This window comes from Ambystoma mexicanum, chromosome 13 (assembly GCF_040938575.1).
Source record: "Ambystoma mexicanum isolate Mex_15411 chromosome 13, UKY_AmexF1_1, whole genome shotgun sequence".
Taxonomy (NCBI): domain Eukaryota; kingdom Metazoa; phylum Chordata; class Amphibia; order Caudata; family Ambystomatidae; genus Ambystoma; species Ambystoma mexicanum.
Window position 1 is genome coordinate 33,799,021 of NC_090938.1, and position 24,514 is coordinate 33,823,534.

At 50.3% G+C, this 24,514-nt stretch overlaps 1 protein-coding gene across 3 annotated transcripts in view; it reads right to left on the minus strand.

The window, feature by feature from the left end:
• The window catches only part of SOX13 (SRY-box transcription factor 13), a 184,297-nt gene that overhangs the window by 83,912 nt on the left and 75,871 nt on the right, over positions 1–24,514 (minus strand). For 2 of the 3 annotated variants that reach the window (XM_069633101.1, XM_069633103.1), the window contains exons 3-6: positions 4,935–5,121; positions 3,534–3,633; positions 2,972–3,058; positions 1,151–1,323 (exon numbers count right to left, since the gene is read on the minus strand). In XM_069633101.1, the coding sequence (XP_069489202.1) occupies positions 1,151–1,323; positions 2,972–3,058; positions 3,534–3,633; positions 4,935–5,120 (546 nt within the window). In that variant the 5' untranslated portion in view covers position 5,121. The remainder of the gene's footprint in view (positions 1–1,150; positions 1,324–2,971; positions 3,059–3,533; positions 3,634–4,934; positions 5,122–24,514) is intronic. The other variant, XM_069633102.1, reaches the window with a different exon arrangement.

The window sequence follows — 24,514 nt, forward strand, 5'->3', positions numbered from 1 at the left end:
ACGTCCTATTTGACTTTCCAATCAAGCTCTGGGCACTCTGGGAAGGTCTCTTTTGGAAGACGGCCATTGGACTTCCACGCTCAATCCCAATGCAGGTTGCTAGAAAGGAACTGGGGTTAGGATCTATGAAGATGGCAGCCCAATGGAAAATATGGAGTCTGTTTGGGAAATATGTGAGCGCTAATCTCCCCGCCTCCTATGATCAACGGGATCAAATCCGAATTAAACAGAGATAACAAAGCTCTAATTAGGCAGGGGACGAGTGCAGACAACTACTCACGGAAATAGAGAGCTCAGTAAGACAACCTTCTGACCAACCCCAGAAGGGTGAAGAAAAAACTGCAAAAAATTGACTGGGTAGCCACAATAGAGGATGCAAAACAAATTAAAACTACACCAAAACTTAAAATCCGAAGCAAGAATGCAACGTGAGATCTAAGGAAGTGCCCAGACCCGAAGATGAGAACTGCATTAATGACGATCAGATTTAATATTTGTAGGACAAAGGAAACAATATCACTGAGAGCCAAAGAAGAAGTCAGTGATAAATCGTGTCGATTCTGCAAATCAGAGGACGCGAAAGAAACTATCTTTCATCTGTTTACCACATGCCCAGCCCTCACCCTGAAGAGGACTCAGTACTTTGGTCGTTTCCTAGAGAGATTTAGAACCATATCAGCTGAGGACTGGTGGAGACTCCTGCTGAGCGGAGAGCAAACTTCTGTGACAATTGCAAGCGTCAATTATTTTAGGAACTGTTTGGAGGAACCACTACGAGCGGTGGTAAGGATAGATTAGGGAAGTATATGACAAGAGAAGAATACTTTGGACTGGTTCCTCCTGGTTTTTGCTAAAAGTCTAATGTAAATTAAAGTGCAATTAAATAAATAAAAATCTGATCTGCAAATCTACCATACCCCAACAGGATGCATCCGGCTGGACTGACGCAGTGCGTTTCTAGCAATGCGCCTAACTAGAATACCGTGCCACGATTGGAGCACTTCTCTAGCAGGCGCATTGATACATTATGACCACGCACCCTGCCTGCAACCTCCAGGAGGCCACAGCATGCGAGACGCAGACGCAGAATGAGGGCATGTCTGTATTGTTTACATTCCAGGGGTTGATTATTCTGGATAAGGTTCCCTACCTGATCCTGCTGCTGCCGTGCCAGCTCCATCTGCTGCTGCTGCTTCTCAAACAGCATGGCGGCCATGTTCTTCTGCTCCGAGTGGGCCGTCAGCAGCTGGTCCCGCAGACTGGACAACTGGTTGATCATCACCAGCAACTGCAGCTCCTTCTCAGCAAGGCTCTCGTGGGTACCTGCTCCGGGAGGGGGCATGAGTTACAAGGGAGCCTTAACAGCGGGTGGCACTGTAAGCCAAAAGGGACACAAGTACCAAGGGGGGCTGCCCAGAGAGGTACTGTAAGCCAAGAGGACAGAAGTAACAGGGGAGGCTGCCCAGAGGAGGCAAAGTAAGCAAAGAGCACACATAACAGGGGAGGCTGCCCGGAGGAGGCAAGGTAAGCCAAGAGGACACAAGTAACAGGGGAGGCTGTCCAGAGACGGCAAAGTAAGCCAAGAGCACATATAACAGGGGAGGCTGCCCAGAGGAGGCAAAGTAAGCCAGGAGGACACAAATAACAGGGGAGGCTGCCCAGAGAGGGTAAGGTAAGCCAAGAGGACACAAGTAACAGAGGAGGCCGCCCATAGGAGGCAAGGTAAGCCAAGACGACACAAGTAACAGGTGAGGCTGCTCAGAGGTGGTATTGTAAGCCAGGAGGGCACAGGTAACAGGAGACTCTGCCGAGAGGGAGTACTGTAAGCCATGAGGTCACAAGTACCAGGGGAGGCTGCCCAGAGCGGTACTGTAAGTGAAGAGGACACAAGTAACAGAGGAGGCTGCATAGAGGGGGGCCAGGTAAGCCATGAGGACAAAAGTAACAGTAAAGGCTTCCCAGAGGAGGCAAGGTAAGCCAAGAGGACACGAGTAACAGGGCAGGGTACCTAGAGGACATACTGTAAGCCAAGAGGGCACAAGTAACAGGGGAGGCTGCCCAGAAGGGTACTGTAAGCGAAGAGGACACAAGTAACATGGGAGGCTGCATAGAGGGGGCAAGGTAAGCCATGAGGGCAAAAGTAATAGGGAGGCTACCCAGAGGGGGTACTGTAAGCCAAGAGGACAGAAGTAACAGGGGAGGCTGCCCAGAGGGGGCTAAATAAGCCGAGAGGACACAAGTTACAGGGGAGGCTGCCCAGAGGGGGGCTGTAAGCGAAGAGGACAAGTAACATGGGAGGCTGCATAGAGGGGGCAAGGTAAGCCAAGAGAGCACAAGTACCAGGGGAGGCTGACTAGAGGAGGCAAGGTAAGCCATGAGGGCAAATGTAACAGTAAAGGCTGCCCAGAGGAGGCAAGGTAAGCCAAGAGGACACGAGTAACAGGGTAGGGTACCTAGAGGACATACTTCCAAGGTAAGCCAAGAGGACACACGTACCAGGGGAGGCTGCCTAGAGGGGTACTGTAAGCCAAGAGGGCACAGGTACCAGGGGAGGCTGCCCAGAGGGGTACTGTAAGCCAAGAGGACAGAAGTAACAGGGGAGGCTGCCCAGAGGAGGCAAAGTAAGCCAAGAGGACACAAGTAACAGGGGAGGTTGCTAAGAGGGGGTACTGTAAGCCACGAGGACACAGGTAAAAGGGGAGGCTGCCCAGAGGAGGTATTGTAAGCCAAGAGGGCACAGGTAATAGGAGACTCTGCCCAGAGGGGTACTGTAAGGCAAGAGGACACAAGTAACAGAGGAGGCCGCCCAGAGGAGGCAAGGTAAGCCAAGAGGACACAAGTAACAGAGGAGGCCGCCCAGAGGAGGCAAGGTAAGCCAAGAGGACACAAGTAACAGAGGAGGCTGCATACAGGGGGGCCAGTTAAACCAAGAGGACACAAGTACCATGGGAGGCAGGCCGTGCATTCTCACCTTTCACATCTTTGCTTTCCATGGGCACGTTTCCCAGAAGCCTCTCCTTCCAATCACTGGACAGCAGCTTTTCTATAGTTGGCATCACTGTAGATGGAACAGGTGGAGGGAGGGAATGAAGAGATACATATCAGCAATTAATTACTAAATACATGTGACCAACAGGATGGGGTTCAGGGTGCGGGGGAGGTGGGCATGTAGAGTCCTGCTTCCCAGACCTCTACAGGAGGCACTTGAGGGACGGGGCCCACACGGGCATCTGGATTTCTGCGATGGATGGAGATTATATGTAAGCATGGCTCATACACCAACAGGGGTGCAAAGACAGTGGGACAAGCCCCCGCATATCCAGCATTACTATGGTCAAAATAGCAGTGGAGCGGCCAACATGAGATCAGAAACTTCCTGGCAGGTGGTAGAGGGACAGATCCTGAGGTAAGGGGCCGCTTCCCAGGCACCCAGCCTCCAGAGGAATAGCCTCCCTAAGATTGACAAGTATCAAGTGTGCCCTAGAGGCACCAGTCCAGCAGGTGCCACTTCCCCAGCTGCACCGTGCACTTACCTTCCCTCATGTTAGGGCTCAGCTCCAGCTTTTCAGGGCCGGCAGACTGAAGTCCTCTGGTGTCTGGGGTTCTTCTGTCGGGAGGGGACCGGGGCTCCTGCTGGGCAGAGATAAGATTAGTTCACAACCTTCACAATCTCAGGTTTGCCAGCAAAATGAGAGGTCTGTGTCAGCAGCCAGGTGTGGGAGACCCACAGAGGTAACAGCACAAGGTGAGTGGAGTGGAGAAATGTTACACAGTAAGTGGAGTGGGCAGCCTGGTCTGGTAGAAGGCTTAGGATCCCCCCAGCTGCAAAGGAGCATACCTGTTGGGTTATGGAGCAAGGGTGGCAACGTTGATATGGGTGGGGCCGCGTAAGCCCACAGTGAGAAAGACAAGTGGTTGGGGAATGATGGCTCCCAACCCACAACTTCACAAGCACTCAGGTTACCTCCTAAATTACCCCAAGCACCTGGAGGCGACAGTATGCATTATACAAGAAATCACACTGCCTAGAATCAGATCGCTAAACAGCTATAAAGACGAATGCATATGGAAAGCAGGAAGGGGCGGTTTGCTTGTGAACAACGTAAAGGTTTGAAGACACCAAGGGGTTGAGATATTCTGCTTCGAGCACAAATCAAGGGGGCATGACAGCATCCAACCCCCCCCCCCTGGTAGTGCTCTGTCTCCATGCCAAATTCTAGTGCATGCGCAGAGGCACAAAACAAGGTCCCCCAGAAAAAGGGCAGGAAGCTCCCATTCTCTATTAAGATTCTGCAGAACACAAAAGCTTGCCCTCCTCATACCCCCATCTACCCTCGCAGCGACTGCTGCTGTCTTGCCCATAAAGCTAGACACAAGAGAAGAAAGAACCAACTTATAAAGGTTGCACCACCTTGGTACCACACAACAGAGCCCCCCCACAGAGAGCTAGATTCACTGCATCAAGCAACGACCTGGGGCTGTTCAGGACCGAGGTGCACTGTGCGAGCTGTGTGGGTGTCAGTATGGAAGAGCATGGGTGGTCAGAGGCTGGTCTGAGGTGCACTGGTAGAATGAAAGGTGGGTCCCAACACTGTAGGTACATATTTAGGTGTATTGGTAGAGCTGTGTGATGGTGCCAGCATAGAATAGTAAGAGGTCCTGCAGGCCATGATTAAGGTGCACTGACAAAGGTGTGTGTGTAAATACAATGGGGTGGAGATCGTAATACCAGCTCTTTTAATGGCTTTTAAAGTCAGGCAGCCTAGAGGTACATTTGTGGAGTAGAGCAATGACTGCTATGTCACTCTTGCCTATGTCTACTGGATCTTATGACCTCACCATGATGTGCCCATGCCAAGCATAGCCAATGTTCACAGAATTACATAAAAAGCATAAATGGCGTAATGACGCAGGCCTGGCGATGCAAGTCACACCTGAGAAGTGGAGTCGGTGGCATCCCTGGGGGGTGGAGGTGCCCTGTTTGAGCCGCTGGGTGGGATGTCGGCTGCTGGCAAGTCACAGCTCTCCTCCATCTTGTCCTCTTCCTTGATGGCGCAGGTCACCATGTCGCCGGACCCGTCCTCGTCGCGATGGGGAGAGCCGGGATTCCTAAAGGACATCCTGAGCAGACCAGAGGTAAGAGTTACCATAGGATTCGAGAGCACCCGGCACTCGCTGCGTTGGATCATTCACTCTAAGTAAGAAGAGCTCCCAGGCCCTGTCAACAGAATTCCATAGAGTCTACAAAGCAGAGGGCAAATATACCAGGCTAAAGGTTATACAAAAATAACTCCCTTAGACTGTAAACATAACTGCCTGTAAGCAGTTTCCAAAGCCTATAAAAAGCCTGCACCCACCACCCCTCTTTACACCATAATACCTGGGGCTCTTGTGGTGCTAGCATGGGTTCCCTGTAAACAGTTCCTGCAGAACTGTAAACAAAATGGCCCAAGGATTTAAACCAAACTCTTTACACGTTCCCAAAACCTTAAAGAAATGAACTAATTCTAAACAAAACTTTCAGAACCTGTAAATCATGCTTTATACTGGTACTAAGTTGATTTGCCAGCTGTAAACTCGTATCAAATTCTGCTACTTCTGCTTACGAAATACCTGGGTGAGAATAAATCTGTAATAATCAATGTCTACCAAAGTTTGTGAAGTGAGCTCCCTTGCCAAGCGCCTCCAGGGCTACCTTTAATGGCCTGTGCAGAGCTCTCGAGTCAGGTGGAAAGACTCTTGTAGCCCATAAAGAGAATTGCTGGAGCCTGGAAAGATGACCTTCCAATGGCTGGTCAATCGATCTTTAAAATCTGCAGAGTAAATTAATTTCGCTTCTTATCATTACTCTCAAGCCTGTAAGAGATCACACATGCCTTATGTGTAGGAAGGTCCACATAAACCAGTCAATGGAACACCACTTACTTAGTCTTTGGTTGAGAGTCACTCACCACGACTGCAAACAAAACTCTAAAGCACTCTCAGCCTATCCGTTTTAGGATTTTAACAGAGCTGTTCAATATGGTGGAAAGGACTCCTTCAGCATGAAACCGTCAAAGCCTAAATAGCACCACCCTAAACTACACGCCGACCCAGTGAAGCCACTGCAGAGCTCCCTCTAAATATGCAAAAAGTTCCAATTCTCCAGGCTTCTAAAGAGATTTCTACACGATTAAAACAAAGCTCTCCAAGCCAGCAAATAAAACACTTTTAAGATTGGAAAAAAAGGTTGTCCGTGGCTGTAAACAAAACTCTCCCAAGATGTAAACAAAATGCTCTAAGTTCGTCAAAAAGACTGTCCAAGGCTGTAAACAAAGCTCTGCACGTATATAAACAGACCATGTCAAGTCATTAAGCAGAACTTCCGTGGCCCTCAGGGCTGAAAACTGATTTTTTCAGGCCTATATCCAAAACTGTAAGCCTGTAAACAGAAATCTCCAAACCTGTAAATTGATGCTTGGGGTGGGTGGGGTGGGGCGGGGTCTATGAATAACAGCTGTTTTGAACTGTACCAGTGAAATGGAGGGAGAGGGACACTTGAAAAGTGCGAGGCTAGTGAAGGGCGCAACCCCCTGGGGTGGAAAAGACCCTTCATTGTGCGAGTGCTACTAGACCTAGGCAAGTTCCTGGGAGGGAATACCCTGATGACTGGCTAGCACCCTGGGGGATGAGGGGGCTATATGGGGACCATGGCAGCTTGCTCAGAGAGCTTCATGTACACTGGCCTGCTCCTTCAGTGCGGTGTAGCATCTACAGGAGTGTGCATCTCAGCAGCCCCAGTGAGGAAAGCAGACAGAGAGAGGGGGGGGTGTGGTGCTGGTCGAGTGGGCTGGTGAGCAGAGGGACTCTACGAGAGGTCACCTGCAGTTGTGTGGTGAGGGCGAACTGGCTGGCTCCTTCATTTAAGGTTTCCCGGGGGGCTGGTGAGCTTATTTAGGGAGACACTTCCCTAATGCTGGTCAGTGTACACCCGAGCAGGGTTCAGTGCAAAGCCGAAACCCAGGGGGAGAGTTCATGTCCCCATTAAGCAAGGAGTAGGAGGCACTGTGAACCTGAGATCACCCGATACACACTATAGAGCACTACCAGCCACGCAAGTGATGAGACTCCCTTCCACTCTCACTCTTGGAAGGCCTGCCTTTCCCTTCAGACTCAGTCTTTTTGCCACATCCAGGAATTCTTCGTCTGCTGGTGCCACCCTTCCTGGCTGCCATGGATGTTACACTCGCCCAGCCAGATTGGGGGATGGGGGGTGGGGGGTGCTCTACCGCAGACCATAAGCTCGGCAACTAACCTTAGAGGTGAAGGCCTACTTCCAAACCTCAATATGTCTCTCGGCAGGCCCAATTGTCTACTTGCACACCTCTTTGTGCAGACCCAGAGACCCAAAGCGTGTTAGCGGAGCCTGTACACATCTATGGAGAGCCCAGATCTCTCTGTGCAGAGTCTAGCCCACCCTGTGCAAAGCCCTGGCCTCTGTGTGCAGACTGGATGCTTCTATAGAGAAGGACTTCACACATCTGTGTGTGGGGCCTGGCTTTCTCTGTACGGAGACGGGACCTCTGTGTGCAGGCAGACACCCATAAATCATTCCATAGAGCCTCACTCTCTGAGGAGCCCAGACTTCTATGCAAGCGCATACCGCTCCCTATAAAGACCCAGTATCTCTTTGTGCAGACCGTGGGGCTAACCCTACAGATTCCTGATCTCTCCATGAAGAGCCCAGGCCCAACCCTAGAAATTCATGGTCTCTCTATCTGTGCAGAGCCCAGGCCTAACCCTACTGATTCCCGATCGCTCTGTGCAGAGCCCAGGCCTAACCCTACAAATTCGTGATCTCTCTGTGCAGAGTCCAGGCCTAACCCTAGAAATTCATTAGCTATCTGTGCAGAGCCCAGGCCTAACCCTACAGATTAATTATCTCTCTGTGCAGAGCCCAGGCCTAACCCTACAGATTCCTGATCTCTCCATAAAGAGCCCAGGCCTAACCCTACAGATTCCTGATCTCTCTGTTCAGAATCCAGGCCTAACCCTAGAAATTATTGATCTTTCTGTGCAGAGCCAAGGCTGAACCCTAGAAATTCACAATCTATCTGTGCAGAGCCCAGGCCTAGCCCTACAGATTCATGATCTCTCTGTGCAGAGCCCAGTCCTAATCCTACAGATTCATGATCTCTGTGAAGAGTCCAAGCCTCATCCTAGAAATTCATTATCTCTCTATCTGTGCAGAGCCCAGGCCTAACCCTACAGATCCTTATCTCTACGTGCAGAGCCCAGGCATAACCCTACAGATTCTGATCTCTACGTGCAGAGCCCAGTCCTAACCCTACAGATTCATGATCTCTCTGTGCAGAGCCCAGGACTAACCCTAGCAATTCATGATCTCTCTGTGCAGTGTCCAGGCCCAACCCCACATATTCATGATCTCGCTGTGCAGAGGCCTAACCCTACAGATTCCTGATCTCTCTGTGCAGAATCCAGGCCTAACCCTAGAAATAATTGATCTTTCTGTGCAGAGTCCAGGCTGAACCCTACAGATCTATGATCTTTCTGTGCAGAGCCCAGGCCTAACCCTACAGATTCATGATCTCTCTGTGCAGAGCCCAGTCCTAACCCTACAGATTCACAATCTCTCTGTGCAGATCCTGGCCTAACCCTATAAAGTCATTGTCTCTATCTGTGAAGAGCCCAGGCCTAAACCTACATATTCCTGATTTCTCTGTGCAGAATCCAGGACTAACCATCGAAACTATTGATCTCTCTGTGCAGCGCCCAGGCTGAACCCTACAGATTCATGATCTCTCTGTGCAGAGCCCAGGCCTAACCCTACAGATTCATGATCTCTCTGTGCAGAGCCCAGGCCTAACCCTACAGATTCATGATCTCTCTGTACGTCGTTTGGGCCCGTTAGGACAGTTTTTCTGAGGTTCTACCCAACTTCATCAAAACCATTCAACCGGGACAGTACAAGACTCCACTCTTAGTACAAGGCTGTACCACCTGAGTTTGTTGGTAGCGTAGACAGAGCAGCCAGGCTTATCTTAGGAGGGGGAGAGTGCTGTAGACCGGTACAAAGAATCTATAACACACAAATTAATCAATTGAAACACTGATAACCCGAGCTATTATGAAAAATAAAGGTTTATTTTAAATACAATTAGGCCAAGTTAAGTCTTGGGGTAAGTACTGGTCAAAGTCATAAACCCATTATAAAAAACACAACACAATGCTTGAAGGTACACAGACCAAAGCATATAACCTTATTTGGAACACCCAACAGTGGTTCTAGGGAAGTCAACCCTTTTTAAAATGCATTCTGTATAGGACGCTCCTATTATTGGGGAATAAAATCAATGGTTATTTTCAGATTACATTGAGTAATACCAGGGTAGTAGACCCTAACAGTTTTACTGTGATGCTCAGCAACACATCACATAGTCACCTGGACATTATACGTTTTGTGGCTAGTGGAACACTTATTCCAGGTGCAGTAAAAACCTATAACTACTTCTGTGATAACACAGTTCTACAAGGTGAGTAAAACCTAAGAATGTAATATTCAATTACAGGTGCTTTGGAGATCAGTGAAACACAGATTGAGATAAGCAGTAACTCTTGTAACTTATTTTAGGATGGCACACAGCTAACTCAAGATAAGTAAACCCCATATACTTTTTCAAGAAGCCATCAGCAACTTGGGGCAGGTATAAACCTAAGACTGTTTTGTGTCTGTCTAAAACAGAACAGGGAAAGCAAACCCCAGTGTTACTCTTTATAAATGACTCAAGGTTATTCTAGGTAGGTAAAACCTAATGCAGACTTATTCTAGACTGGCTAACAGCAAGTGAGGGGAAGCAAGACCCAGTTGGGGGACACTCAAACAATTATCCTAACAAGAATAATAAAGTGAAACACTACAGCATTACTTTTGGGGAAGAGGAACAACCTTTTCACAGGTGAGTAATATACCCTTACATCTACTTTCTGTTAGAATGGCGAAACAGTTTCTAAGGAAAGAAAGATGTTACATATACTTTTCAGAATGGCACGTCTCTAAGGTAAGTAATAACTTTTGTAACTGTTCACTCTCAGAGTTACAGTTACAAACCAACTTCTTCTACAAGTAAGTAACTTTTAAACATTTATTCTCTTTTCTATGTGAAAGTCCCAATCCCTGAAAAGTCTTTCCCTTATTCTTGGAGCATGAGTGTTCTCAGTGGCAGAAGGGGGGGGGTCACTAGGGTCTAGTGTCCAACAGGCAGTGTCAGGATAGGTTCTTAAGTAGCAAAAGTCAGAGTTCCTAAGGCAGACTGTTCAACGGGTGAGTATTTTACTTTAGAGTTAGTTGAGGGTCCAGGGGCTCCACAGAAGACACCCTAGCAGGATTCCAGCAGTGGGCCTGGGTGAACTGGACGAGAGGACTCCCAATCACAGAAAACACCCCCAAAACTACACAGGAATCGCAAGAGACTTAAGGTAAGTAAATACCCAAGCCAGCACAGTACCTCAGCACAGTAGAAGATGTTGCAGCAGGAGGGCTTCAGGATTTGCAGGCAAAAACCCGGCCGGTGGATTCCTTGTCGTGGTGACTGAAAACAGGAACTTGGAAGGGACTTTGCAGCAGGGATCAATGGGGAAGGCTCCAAGCAAGGTTTTCCTCATGTCTGGAAGCAGCTCTGTGGATTTGGTGCCTTTTCGGGAGCACAGAAGAAGACGGAATATCACTGGTCGGATTCTCATCATTACAAAGGTCCAGCACTTTGGTGAGGGAACTTTTTGGACTTGATTTGTGCCTCTAGAGATCCAGCAGGATAACCACGAAGTTTCAGCGAGATTCGGAATTCGGAAGACCATGCACGGACAATGGCTCGAGGTCCCAGGGTATTGGGGTATTGCAGCCCCACAAGGTCGTAGCATGGCGTGGTATGTCTAAAAATGCAGGTCTTCTTGAGTTTAGTGGGTCTCACCAGGAACTTGGGTGGGGTTGTTGTTTTCAGAGACCACCGGTCGACTGAAAGGAATGGCTACAGCCGGTTCAGGTTACACAGCAAGCTCTCCAGTCACTGGAAATCGTCTGTCGCTTTTCCTTCATCATCCTCTTCGGTTTTGGTTCCAGTGGTTGACTTATCTTCAGCTTCCAGGTTCGCAGTATTTAACAGGAACTACAGCACAACTTCTGCATTCTCTCCCTGCATTTTACAACAAGGGGCGATCTGGTTGTCCAATCAGGACAGCCAGCCCCCCCCCCCCCACACTGGGATTTGTGCCTATTCAGGCAAGGAGGAAAACAAAGGGCTGTGGAGTTTCGGACAGACAGACTGGAGCCTGGGCGGCGAGTCCAGGGGACTCCCGCCGAAGATAAAAATCACACAAAGGAATTTCCCACCCAGGATGTCAGGGCAAAGAAGAAGGAAGGACAAGGAACAGTAAAATGGCGAAAAAACAAGACAGAGGCCCTTTTGGTGAAATTAGCACCCTTGGGTGCCTTGACTACTGCAGTGAACACAGTCTGCAGTAAAGGTGCACTGAATTAGTAAAATGTATCACTGTGACCAGCCATTGAAGGTAAGCTTGTCCCTGTAACAGAATTGTTACAGTTTTAGTGTGAAAAGGGGATCCATTCCATCTCCCCAGCACTCCACATAAGGTGGGGTGTGCTGGTTTCACCGAATAAAATGTAAAAGGGATCCAAAGATCCTTTCTAGCCCTGGGAACTGTAGTTCTCTCAAGGTTAGCCAGAGAAAGTTAAAAAGGGGTGAGCTCAAAGGGCAACCCAGCAACAATAGGCAGAATGTGACAAACGTTGTCAAAGAGGATAGAATTAAAAAGACACTATGGAGAGTCTTAAAAATGACAACCATAAAAAGAGTAAAAGACTACTGAGGTATAAGGAGAAATAATCCAGCACTAAAGCAAAAAAGTTCTGGGGTTGACACAGGTCAGGAAGATTTATCATTACTATGAAAATCGTACCTAACGGGGCCTTTCCATGAAGAGCCCGGGCACCCCTAGAGCAAACACCCCGAGGACTCCTCTCTGTAGATCCACTCCTTGCAGACCCCTAAACGTCGCAGAGCAGATCTAAGAGCTCTTGCTTCAAGCCATACCCTACCCCTAGAGGCTGAGTGATTCAGTGTGGGGTCCACAGTGGTGCCTCCCTCGCAATGCGGGATGCCCTCCTGCTCCACAGCCCTGCCCAAACTCCTTCACACACCCTGGCAGCATAAGACTAAACCGCCAGTAACCTGCTTCTAGGGCAGTGTTCTCCAATCTGTGGGCCGCGCGTTGTAGAGCGATGAGACAGAATGTAAGAGAGGGGCCACATAAAAAGGGGGAAAATGGGAGCGAGACAGAAGAGAAGATGCATGGAGAGAAGAAACAAGAGGAAGTTAAGGAAAGAACAGGAGAACGAGGTGAGGCACACAAAGGGGCGAGGGGAGGCACACAAAGGGGCAAAAGAAGGCACACAAGCATACGTGTAACAAGGAGAACGGAATGGCAGAATATGAGAGGATGAGAAAGGCGAGAGTGTAAGAGCGACCACGAGTAAACAAGAGAAAGAGCAAAGGAGGGAAGCAGAACAGGTGTAAGAGAATGAAGGGGGAACAAGGAAAAGAGGTGCACGTTACACTGTAAATCACATGCTAAGTAGCTAGGTGTTTGATCCTCTGTGGTTCAGACTGACCCGTGCTAGCCCCCACTCCATAGCTGCCACATAAGCAACCCACTCACTCTTCCTCATTTGGGAAGTGCTTCTCTTCTGTGTCTAGTTCTTATCTGCCAACCAAATAAATGACCAACATTGGCTTCAGTGGGGCCACTTTTAAAAACAATGAAATCGCATTTATTCTCCTGGGAGACCGACCAGGATTAAGGACGTCGAGTGTTGGTCTCTTGGCAAGTTCCCTGCTGTCCCTATGATGTCTCTGGTTAGCTGTCACCAGCCCCCCCCCCCCTTCCCAGGACCTTTCCCGCGAGTGGGGGTGCGGGATCTCAACTTCAAAAACTTTATTTCCATGGGGGGCTTGGAAGGTTCTGTTCTAGGGTCACCAGCAGATGGAGAAGTGAGGAATGGCACTGGTAAATGCCAGTGCCAGGCTGTTTGGTACCGTGGTGACCCGAGCTATCTACAGCCAGTGGCAAGGGGGCAGACAAGGGTACCCGAGAAGGAAGAGAAGGGGAGGCTCCTGGAGAATTCAAGACCCCAAGTGTGGGTTTCGGGAAATAACCCGGATGTATTACTGCAGCCTTTGCGCTCTAGCTGCAAATGAAGGCAGGATTTCCCTCGATGAGGAAACCGTAGTCATTGGCTGTGTCGCCGCCCTGTCTTAATCAATTGGTGTCATTTACAGGAAACTGGGGAAAGGTCAATCGGGGCTCACCGTGTATGGTAGTGCTAGGAGGGGCTTCAAAGCCATTCTCTTTGTCCCTCTTGCTCTCTGACTGTACTCCCGACTTTCTGCACCCTGATCCTTTCGCTCGCTCTCGGTTTCTCTTTCTCTACCCCTTCTCTCTAATTCCTTGTCTCCCTCGCTTTCTGTCTCGCTATTTTCCCCTCTGCGTTTTTCTCTCTTTTTTACTCCTTCTGCCTAATACTTTGTCTCGATATCTCCCTTATTTTCTCAATATTTTTCCCCTATGCTTTTTCTCTTTCTCTACCCATTCTCTCTATTTCCTTGTCTCCATCTCTTTCTGTCTTGCTATTTTCTCCTCTGCGTTTCTGTTTCTCCCTTTCTCTGCCTCTTCTGACTTCTTTCATGTCTCTCGGCTACTGTCTCACTATTTTTCCCTCTCCATTTCTCCATCTATTGCTATCTCTCGCTCTACCAATTTCTGTGACTCATTCTTGACTGTCCCATTCTTTTCCCCTCAGCGTTTCTCTCCATTTCTCTACCCCGTCTCTCCGAATCATCCTGTCTCCCTTGTTCTCACACTGTTTTTCCCTCTGCGTTTCTCTCCCACGCTCTACCTCTACTGACTCATTCCCTGCTTTTCTTTTTCCGTCTCACTATTTTTCCCACTGTGTTTCTCAACCTCTCTCTTTTTCTTTCTATCCCCTTCTCGCCGACTCACTCTTTGCCTCACGCTATCTCCCTGCTGTATGCAAGGAAGGCCGCTCTGACGGCCTCCTCACGCGTCCCTGCTGTTTGCAAGGAAGGTAACCCTGCCTATCGGCCTCTTCATGCGTCCCTGCTGTGTGCAAGGAAGGTAGCCCTGCCGGCCTCTTCATGCGTCTCTGCTGTATGCAAGGAAGGCAGCTCTGCCGGCCTCCTCACACGTCCCTGCTGTTTGCAAGGAAGGTAGCCCTGCCTGCCTCTTCATGCGTCCCTGCTGTGTGCAAGGAAGGCAGCTCTGCCGGCCTCCTCACACGTCCCTGCTGTTTGCAAGGAAGGTAGCCCTGCCTGCCTCTTCATGCGTCCCTGCTGTGTGCAAGGAAGGCAGCTCTGCCGGCCTCCTCACACGTCCCTGCTGTTTGCAAGGAAGGTAACCCTGCCTATCGGCCTCTTCACGCATCCCTGCTGCGTGCAAGGAAGGTAGCCCTGCCGGCCTCTTCATGCGTCCCTGCTGCGTGCAAGGAAGGTAGCCCTGCCGGCCTCTTCACGCATCCCTGCTGCGTGAAAGGAAGGTAGCCCTGCCGGCCTCTTCACATGTCACTGCTGCATGCAAGGAAGGTAGCCCTGCAGGCCTCTTCACGCGTCCCTGCTGTGTGCAAGGAAGGTAGCCCTGCCGGCCTCTTCACGCGTCCCTGCTGTGTGCAAGGAAGGCAGCTCTGCTGGCCTCCTAATGCGTCCCTGCTGCGTGCAAGGAAGGTAGCCCTGCCTGCCCCTTCACGCGTCCCTGCTGCGTGCAAGGAAGGTAGCCCTGCCTGCCTCTTCACGCGTCCCTGCTGTATGCAAGGAAGGTAGCCCTGCAGGCCTCTTCACGCGTCCCTGCTGTGTGCAAGGAAGGCAGCTCTGCCGGCCTCCTAATGCGTCCCTGCTGCGTGCAAGGAAGGTAGCCCTGCCTGCCTCTTCACGCGTCCCTGCTGTGTGCAAGGAAGTTAGCCCCGCCTGCCTCTTCACGCGTCCCTGCTGTGTGCAAGGAAGGTAGCCCTGCCTATCGGCCTCTTCACGCATCCCTGCTGCGTGCAAGGAAGGTAGTCCTGCCGGCCTCTTCATGCGTCCTTGCTGCGTACAAGGAAGGTAGCCCTGCCGGCCTCTTCACGCATCCCTGCTGTGTGCAAGGAAGGCAGCTCTGCCGGCCTCCTCACACGTCCCTGCTGTTTGCAAGGAAGGTAACCCTGCCCATGAGCCTCTTCACGCGTCCCTGCTGTGTGCAAGGAAGGTAGCCCTGCCGGCCTCTTCATGTGTCCCTGCTGTGTGCAAGGAAGGTAGCCCCGCCTGCCTCTTCACACGTCCCTGCTGTGTGCAAGGAAGGCAGCTCTGCTGGCCTCCTAATGTGTCCCTGCTGCGTGCAAGGAAGGTAGCCCTGCCTGCCTCTTCACGCGTCCCTGCTGTGTGCAAGGAAGGTAGCCCTGCCGGCCTCTTCACGCATCCCTGCTGCGTGCAAGGAAGGTAGCCCTGCCGGCCTCTTCACGCGTCCCTGTTGTGTGCAAGGAAGGTAGCCCTGCTGGCCTCTTCACGCGTCCCTGCTGTGTGCAAGGAAGGCAGCTCTGCCGGCCTCCCAATGCGTCCCTGCTGCGTGCAAGGAAGGTAGCCCTGCCTGCCTCTTCACGCGTCCCTGCTGCGTGCAAGGAAGGTAGCCCTGCCGGCCTCTTCACGCGTCCCTGCTGTGTGCAAGGAAGGTAGCCCTGCCGGCCTCTTCACGCGTCCCTGCTGTGTGCAAGGAAGGCAGCTCTGCCGGCCTCTTCACGCGTCCCTGCTGTGTGCAAGGAAGGTAGCCCTGCCGGCCTCTTCACGCGTCCCTGCTGTGTGCAAGGAAGGTAGCCCTGCCGGCCTCTTCACGCGTCCCTGCTGTGTGCAAGGAAGGTAGCCCTGCAGGCCTCTTCACGCGTCCCTGCTGTGTGCAAGGAAGGCAGCTCTGCCGGCCTCCCAATGCGTCCCTGCTGCGTGCAAGGAAGGTAGCCCTGCCTGCCTCTTCACGCGTCCCTGCTGCGTGCAAGGAAGGTAGCCCTGCCTGCCTCTTCACGCATCCCTGCTGCGTGCAAGGAAGGTAGCCCTGCCGGCCTCTTCACGCGTCCCTGCTGTGTGCAAGGAAGGTAGCCCTGCCGGCCTCTTCACGCGTCCCTGCTGTGTGCAAGGAAGGCAGCTCTGCCGGCCTCCCAATGCGTCCCTGCTGCGTGCAAGGAAGGTAGCCCTCCCTGCCTCTTCACGCGTCCCTGCTGCGTGCAAGGAAGGTAGCCCTGCCGGCCTCTTCACGCGTCCCTGCTGTGTGCAAGGAAGGTAGCCCTGCCGGCCTCTTCACGCGTCCCTGCTGTGTGCAAGGAAGGCAGCTCTGCCGGCCTCTTCACGCGTCCCTGCTGTGTGCAAGGAAGGTAGCCCTGCCGGCCTCTTCACGCGTCCCTGCTGTGTGCAAGGAAGGTAGCCCTGCCGGCCTCTTCACGCGTCCCTGCTGTGTGCAAGGAAGGTAGCCCTGCAGGCCTCTTCACGCGTCCCTGCTGTGTTGAAGGAAGGCAGCTCTGCCGGCCTCCCAATGCGTCCCTGCTGCGTGCAAGGAAGGTAGCCCTGCCTGCCTCTTCACGCGTCCCTGCTGTGTGCAAGGAAGGTAGCCCTGCCGGCCTCCTAATGCGTCCATGCTGCGTGCAAGGCTTTGCCTCAATACCGTGACTGCCTCACAGAGAATCAACACCCTACAGCGCCTGGCGCTTCACGGAGGAACTAACAAACCTCCTACAAGACTAGGGTGCAGGCAGATCAAGGGGGGCAGAGAAGTCACTGCCCTACTCCACCCAGCTAAGAGCAGTGCTGTCATAATGGAGGAGAGGCCCGGCAAGCCGTTCTGCCGGCTTTCAGAGGGTTAAAAATCCGCCTTTACTCAACATTGCACTTTGAACCTGTTTTCATTTTGCAACTTTGCAAGGACAGCTGCTAAACACATGGTACTATGCCCAGACTCTTCATTATTCGAGTGATTACTTTAAAAATATACCCCATTTGCCTCTTTCAAAAGGTCATCAGTTCTCACTGTATCAGAGTAAAACCCTGAATGACAGAAACACATTTTAGTTCGTTTTTTTCTTACAACAGTTATAGCAAGAGGACAGTGGCGGTGCACTTCAGACTCATGTCCCCAGTGCAAACTCCCTCAGCTATTGCCACGAATACAAAAAAATCTCAACACAACTGTAGTAAAGAAGACCTCCGGTACTCCAGGTAAGTTCCTAGGGTCTTTACTGTCCTTGTCCTGTACTCCTCAACAAGACACGGGGGTGGTAGGGGACACAAGATGACAAGGGAAACACCGGGCCCACCGCCAAACCCATCTTCTCTGTTCACAGCTTCTCTCTCTCTGACCAGCCGTCACCCAGCAGAACACTTCCAAACATTCCGCTAGCAGATGACCTCACACACACTGCTACAGACAGCTACTCTGTAAGCCAGATCACTACACCAACATATCATCGTGGACCACAACCAGTGCACACCACTACAGGACGGCCACGCATACCTGCAAAAAAGGGCGGTGGTCGCGTAAGGTATGGGGGTGTCAGGTTCTAATGGAGAATGGTAGATTGCCCCCTGTCGTCCATACAGTCCATGGAAGCTGCCTCAGATAAGTACATGGTCAACTCGCTCTGCTTTTTGTGAACACAATGTTCACATAGCTAGAGACACATTACCGCCTTTAAAGGCCAGTCCTCGCACGAGTGAGTGCTCTGTACCCCCCCATCTCCTCCTATGGGGTTAACTACAGTCAGGGATTTCAGGGGTAGGTCCACACCAGCCCTACCACCAGCATGCATTTCCAGAATATATGCACCGATGTAGCCCCCCCGTTCCTTGTAGCCCCAACAGGCCTGAGACTCAGAGAGGGGCAGGGTAGCTTCTCAGCGGCCTAGTGGTGGCAAATAAGGACACAAGGCATTGGTCGAAGCCACTCTCTTTCATACCTCCACAGGCGGCCCCCCAAACACTTGCCAGACCAGCTACCCCACATTCCCTGTACTTGTCCCCTAGTTATGCTGGGCCGGGAGCATTAGCCAGTATCCTCTCAAGCATTCCGCCCTTTGCACGACAAAGATTGTTTAAGGCCGGCGAGGATTGGCTGAAGTTTAAGGGCAAGGCGATCCTTCATAGGTGGCCAACAAACGGTCACGGTCCCAGTAGCATGGACTGCAGCCAATGCACACACATACACTCTGCCCTGTGTGCACAGATGGCAACAGGGGTTCTTTTATCTTTGGTGGAGGGGCCAACATGGCAGCATACCGAAGGTAAACACGCTGAGTCGCTGAAGGCCTACCTTGAGAATAACTAAGCCATTGGGACTCTGGACAATGCATTGAACTGAAATGCCGGCTATGGTAATGCCAGAGCAGGAACTGCAGGCATAAATCCACAGCAGCTGAAAGGTGCTTACACTGCGCACGGTTTCCAATACAAGGCACTACCCAAGGTAGGTTTTAGTTCTTTTTAAACTATCATCTGCACTCACTTCATGTGATGTCCCCCAGGGTGCAGCCCTCACCCCTGTTACTATTTAAATTTACATTCACTTTGCTGATGTCATGCGCGAGCGTGGCCGGGAGATCTAGGTGGGTGATACTCCAGAGACAATCACAAGCTTGGCGGTGCCCATACATGACATCTCCAGAAATAGTGCATGGATGAGGAAGATTCATGTGGTGTACTGGCGGTAATTATACTCAAAGAGCTGAAATACATGTCATATAAACCATATTTTATTTCCAAATATTCTCCCTTAAACCCGCCAAGATGTGGTTTCACAGAAACTAAATGTCTCTTTTGATGAATTCTGTCGGACCCTTGATCTTTCTTTCACTTGACTCTTCGGTCCCAGAACTGACTCTGCCCCGTCCCTTTGATTCTCTTGGGATGGGGGTCACCTGGCTTCTTTAGCTCCTCGTGCCGGGGTTACCAACAGAGGAATTTCACCTCGACTCTTGCCTTAGCAACTTCCTCTTCCAGGAGCAACTCTTACTTTGGAAGCTCTTTTCCCCTGAGGTCACCACCTCTTTATACATATTTGTAAACCTCGACCTGTCCATATTTGACTAATGTCTCAAAAGTCCACTCCCTCAAATACCGCCATTTTTTAAAGTCTCCAAATACAAGTTTATGAATGCCACCAGAATTTCGTAAATGTTTCTTTATCTTCTTTTACAAAAAGTCTTTCTTACGTGCAAAATAGCATTCACTTTACAATTCCTACAATACAATATTTCTCCCCATATAGAATTCTCCTCCCATTTTCTAGCTGCTTTTACAGTCTACAATCACCTCCCAACAAGCAAGGTTTCTCTTCATGTGCAGCTTTCAGAGTCTACCATCACCTTCCAACAAGCATTGTTTCTCTTTGCAACAACCTCTTTCTAAATCTACCTGCTCTACTCTCTGCCCTCTGCAACTAATCCAGAACAGGACTGTGAGACTTGTCCTTGGCCTCAAGCCCTGGGATCGTATCTCTCCAGCTCTGAAATCTCTTCACTGGCTCCCAGTGGATGCAAGGATTAAATTCAAAACCCTCTGCTTTCTGGGGCCTGGGTGCAAAATACCTTCAGCTATCCCTCCGCAAATACCTCCCCTCTCGAGCGCTTCGCTCCTCTACCTCCAACTCCCTCAGGGTCAGTCGTTTTTCAAAGAAAGGAGCTGGGGGTAGATCTCTGTCTTCGGCTGGGGCCTCCCTCTGGAACAGCCTCCCTGCCACTCCAAAACCTGAGGAGAACCATCTCTGGTTCCGGAAGCACCTCAAGACCTTCCTCTTTTCTTCTGCCTTCGATCCCCCTCTCCCTTGCTGATCTGTTCTCTCTTGGCACTGTGCACCTGGCCACCCTCTGTCCTTCGGGCCCAGATACCTGCTCACCATGCCACCCTCCCGCACTGCCTCCGGGCCACCCCTTGCACTGGGGTCTGTATATGTTCCCATACAGCCCCCCCTTTTTCTTCCTGCACTTATCAGACCTACCCTGTCTGCTTAAACCTAGCACTTGCAAATTGCTTGCTGCATTACGACTGTTTGTTGCCTTTATTATTTATTTATTGTTATTTATCTGTTTCTCCTCTGCTTCACACTTTCCACTTCTCCCCTTCCATGCACTTTTCCCCTCCGTCCTCCCCATGCACTTGCGCGTTCTCAATGTCACTGGGCCTAGTAAGATCGCTGTTTTGTTCTCCCCTGTTCCCCTCCCTTGCCTTGTCGCGCTCTGAAACACTTGTGTACGAGCGCAATAGAAAAAATATCTATCAATCTCTTCATGTGTAGCTTTCAGTCTACCATCACCTACCAACAAGCCATGTTCCCCTTTGTGTAGCTTTCAGAGTCTACAATCACCTCCCAACAAGCAATGTTTCTCTTCATGTGTAGCTTTCAGAGTCTACAATCACCTACCAACAAGCAATGGTTCTCTTTATGTGTAACTTGTAGTCTACCATCACCTCCCAACAAGCAATGTTTCTTTTTATGTGTAGCTTGTAGTCTACCATCACCTCCCAACAAGCAATGTTTCTCTTTATGTGTAGCTTTCAGAGTCTACAATCACCTCCCAACAAGCAATGTTTCTCTTCATGTGTAGCTTTCAGAGTCTACAATCACCTACCAACAAGCAATGGTTCTCTTTATGTGTAGCTTGTAGTCTACCATCACCTCCCAACAAGCGATGTTTCTCTTTATGTGTAGCTTGTAGTCTACCATCACCTCCCAACAAGCAAGGTTTCTCTTCATGTGCAGCTTTCAGAGTCTACCATCGCCTCCCTACAAGCAATGGTTCTCTTTATGTGTAGCTTTTAGAGTCTACCATCACCTGCCAACAAGCAAGGTGTCTCTTCATGTATAGCTTTCAGTCTACCATCACCTCCCAACAATCAATGTTTCTCTTTGTGTAGCTTTCAGAGGCGCCCCAATCACCTCCCAACAAGCAAGGGTTCTCTTTGTGTAGCTTTCTCAGGTACTGCGACCCAGAATGCAGTGTGGTTGCTTTATACTTGCAATCTATTCCTTAATCACTAAATGCTCTGGGATTCCATTTCCCAGAATGCACTGTACACATTCCTACTTTCAACGCAACTGGGATTCGGCACCTCTGGGTCAACCTCTCAACTCCTTGGGGGTCCCATAATCAAACATTGCACTCCTATCTGAGTTGCTTTTCTAGTTCCTAGTTTCTCGGTGGTTGGAATCCCAGTGTTGATCGATGGAGCATATTACGCAGGCGATTTCTTCAGTAGCTGGGCTTTGCAACTTGTGCCTTGAATCTCAATGGCACCTCTGGTTTCCCTGCGTGACTTTACTTGTGGTACCACAAACCCAGAAGCCTCACCAATTACACGTCTCTGCTTCCAAGTCAGGGAATTTGCCAGTTCAGCTTCCCAGCATCTCATGCTCTGCAACTGCATGCCCTTTTCTGTATGCCGTACCTGGGCCCCGCCGCGCTCGTCTTCCTCGACACAGCTCTCAATAGTGCTCCAACATGATTTCCTCTCTCGGAGTATGAGCCGATCATTAAGTAGGCCTCCCACTCTCCCTGGTGGTGTAATAACTGAACTAGAAGGCAGACTTGGATGTTCGCAGGCTGTTTTTCCATCCAGACTTCCATCAATTTCTATCTGGGGAGGGAAATCAGTTAACACAAAATGGTGGCAGGACAGAGAGAATTCTGTGAAGCTTCATCAGCATTCTCCAAACGCACGCCCTATGACCTTTGGCTTGTTGAACCAATGCCCACTCCAGTATCTAAAGGCCTAAACAATGAAGAGGTCTTGGACCTGGGGCTGGTTCTTGTGCAACAGATACATTTAAATGATCGGTACAGTTTCTCCAGAAACTTCACAGCCAGTATGCCTTCTCATTGCTGCAATACAGAGATAAGGATCATTTTCAGCTGGAATATAGACCACTTTCCTCTCAATGCCACTCTGGTAACCTTTGCATTTAGTCATTTTCTTTCAACTTTATGTTCCATATTGTATTTGATCTTCTTTCAAGGCTCTGTCTAATTGCACAAATTATGTTTTGTAAATTTAATAACATATCCCACCAGATCTGGCACAGGCAGCTGGAACTCACCAGGGTGCTCAATTTAGATGAAGGAGAGCATGGTCTGGAGTTGGTTGACATGGTTCCATGGGTATTGCTCGCTATTCGCGCTGAATGCTGGGTTATTCCTTGCCCAGGTGGTTGCCCCCAAGCCCTCTCTTCTTACTGCACGGTAAACCACACATTGCAATGGCATTCAGTCCCATACAAGTTCTAGTTTGCCTACAAATTTAGCTGACATGTTTTCTAATGAGGGCATCCTTTTTCCTTCAAATGCCGGGTACAGTTAACGCTCCCACACATTCACACCTGGCTCTAACCTGCACTCCTAATGGAGATGCCGATAACACTACAAAGTGTGGCCACCGAGCAGTCTCAGAACCCCAATGTTGGCACAGCTTCTCATGTACATAGGCAGGCTTACAGCAAATCAAGACATTGCCCTGCATACAGTACGCTGGGTGCACCATACCACCCCACATTAACACGAGAAGGAAGGCAGTACAAGAGATATGTTGGCTGCCTGGGGGGCATGGTACCAGCTTAAGTGTGGTCTTATTATCAGACCCACCAGCTTTTCATGCACAGAGCAGGAATCTCAGCAACTTTCTCATATGGTTTTACATTCAGACGTCAGTGTTTATACCTAAGTGGGCAACTGCGGTGTGGGAAGGTGTAGATGCAGAGGATTCCCAGAAGAGCCAAGCAGTAGACAGAGGATTCCCAGAATAGCCGAGCAGTAGACAGAGGATTCCCAGAACAGCCGAGCAGTAGACAGAGGATTCCCAGAACAGCCGAGCAGTAGACAGAGGATTCCCAGAACAGCCAAGCAGTAGACAGAGGATTCCCAGAACAGCCGAGCAGTAGAAAGAGGATTCCCAGAACAGCCGAGCAGTAGACAGAGGATTCCCAGAACAGCCAAGCAGTAGACAGAGGATTCCCAGAATAGCCGAGCAGTAGACGGAGGATTCCCTGAATAGCCGAGCAGTAGACAGAGGATTCCCTGAATAGCCGAGCAGTAGACAGAGGATTCCCAGAATAGCCGAGCAGTAGACAGAGGATTCCCAGAATAGCTGAGCAGTAGACAGAGGATTCCCAGAATAGCCGAGCAGTAGACAGAGGAATCCCAGAATAGCCGAGCAGCAGACAGAGGATTCCCAGAACAGCCAAGCAGTAGACAGAGGATTCCCAGAATAGCTGAGCAGTTGACAGAGGATTCCCTGAACAGCAGAGCAGTAGACAGAGGATTCCCTGAATGGCCGAGCAGTAGAGGGACGCTGTCTTCACAAACTTGTCGAACAGACACTGGGCACTGCAAATGAAATTCTACCCTCACTTGAGGATCCTCAAGTGTAACCTGGGTGCTCCCCTACACCTTGCCCTGCCGAGCAGGGTGCTTGGAGGCTTCTGGCCTTAACAGCACCTATCACATGAGCCCTCTGGTGCATGCATGCTTGCTCTGTTAACCTTAACTGTATCTTAAAGTGCTTGGAAGCAGCTAGAAGACAGCATGTTATCGCTAGCTAGAGCATCAAAACAGACAACTCTAGAAGCTCCTCTGGAGACTGCGGGTAGCTTTCAAGAGCCGCTGGAAAGCATAGTCAGGGCACTGAACACAGCAGGACACCACACAGGGAAGGCTACCTTGACCAGAGTGTTTTCCCGGAGACCCACAGCTATATACCACTAGACAAACATGGCATTCAGGGCTGCTTGTAGGGCAGGGGCAAGTATATATCCCAGTGTAGGCGCATTATACTCTGACACTCATCTATGAAGGAGCAACGAAGAAAGCACTGCTAATAAAAGTAAAGCTATATTACCAAGGGGCTCCTGACATCGTTCATTCATACTAACTGATTTCCTTTTAGTAGACTCTGACTGCTGAATTAGATTGGCTTAAACACAAAAGCAAAGGACATACGTGTGCAAAGACAGTGCCACTGCTGAACGTGTACAAATAAACCTAGACAGGTCCACACAATTGACTATTGAAAAGAGTGAGGCCTGTAGTCCCCCATCTTCACAGAGACCACCTACGGAAGGACATGAAACGGCTCTACTAGCCCAGAGCCCCTCTATGCAAAGGTAAGGAAGAAGAGGCCCCCAAGAGAAGAAAGCAAGCAAAGACCAACAAAACATCTATGGAAGGACATGAACCAGCTCTACTAGCCCAGAGGCCCGCTATGCAAAGGCATGGATGAGGTGTCTGCCAAGAGAAGAGACCAAGGAGAGGCCCACAGAACATCTATGGAAGGACATGAAACAGCTCTACTAGCCCAGGGACCCTTTATGCAAAGGCATGGATGAGAGGTCTGCCAAGAGAAGAGACCAAGGACAGGCCAGCTGGCTCTCCACAGAT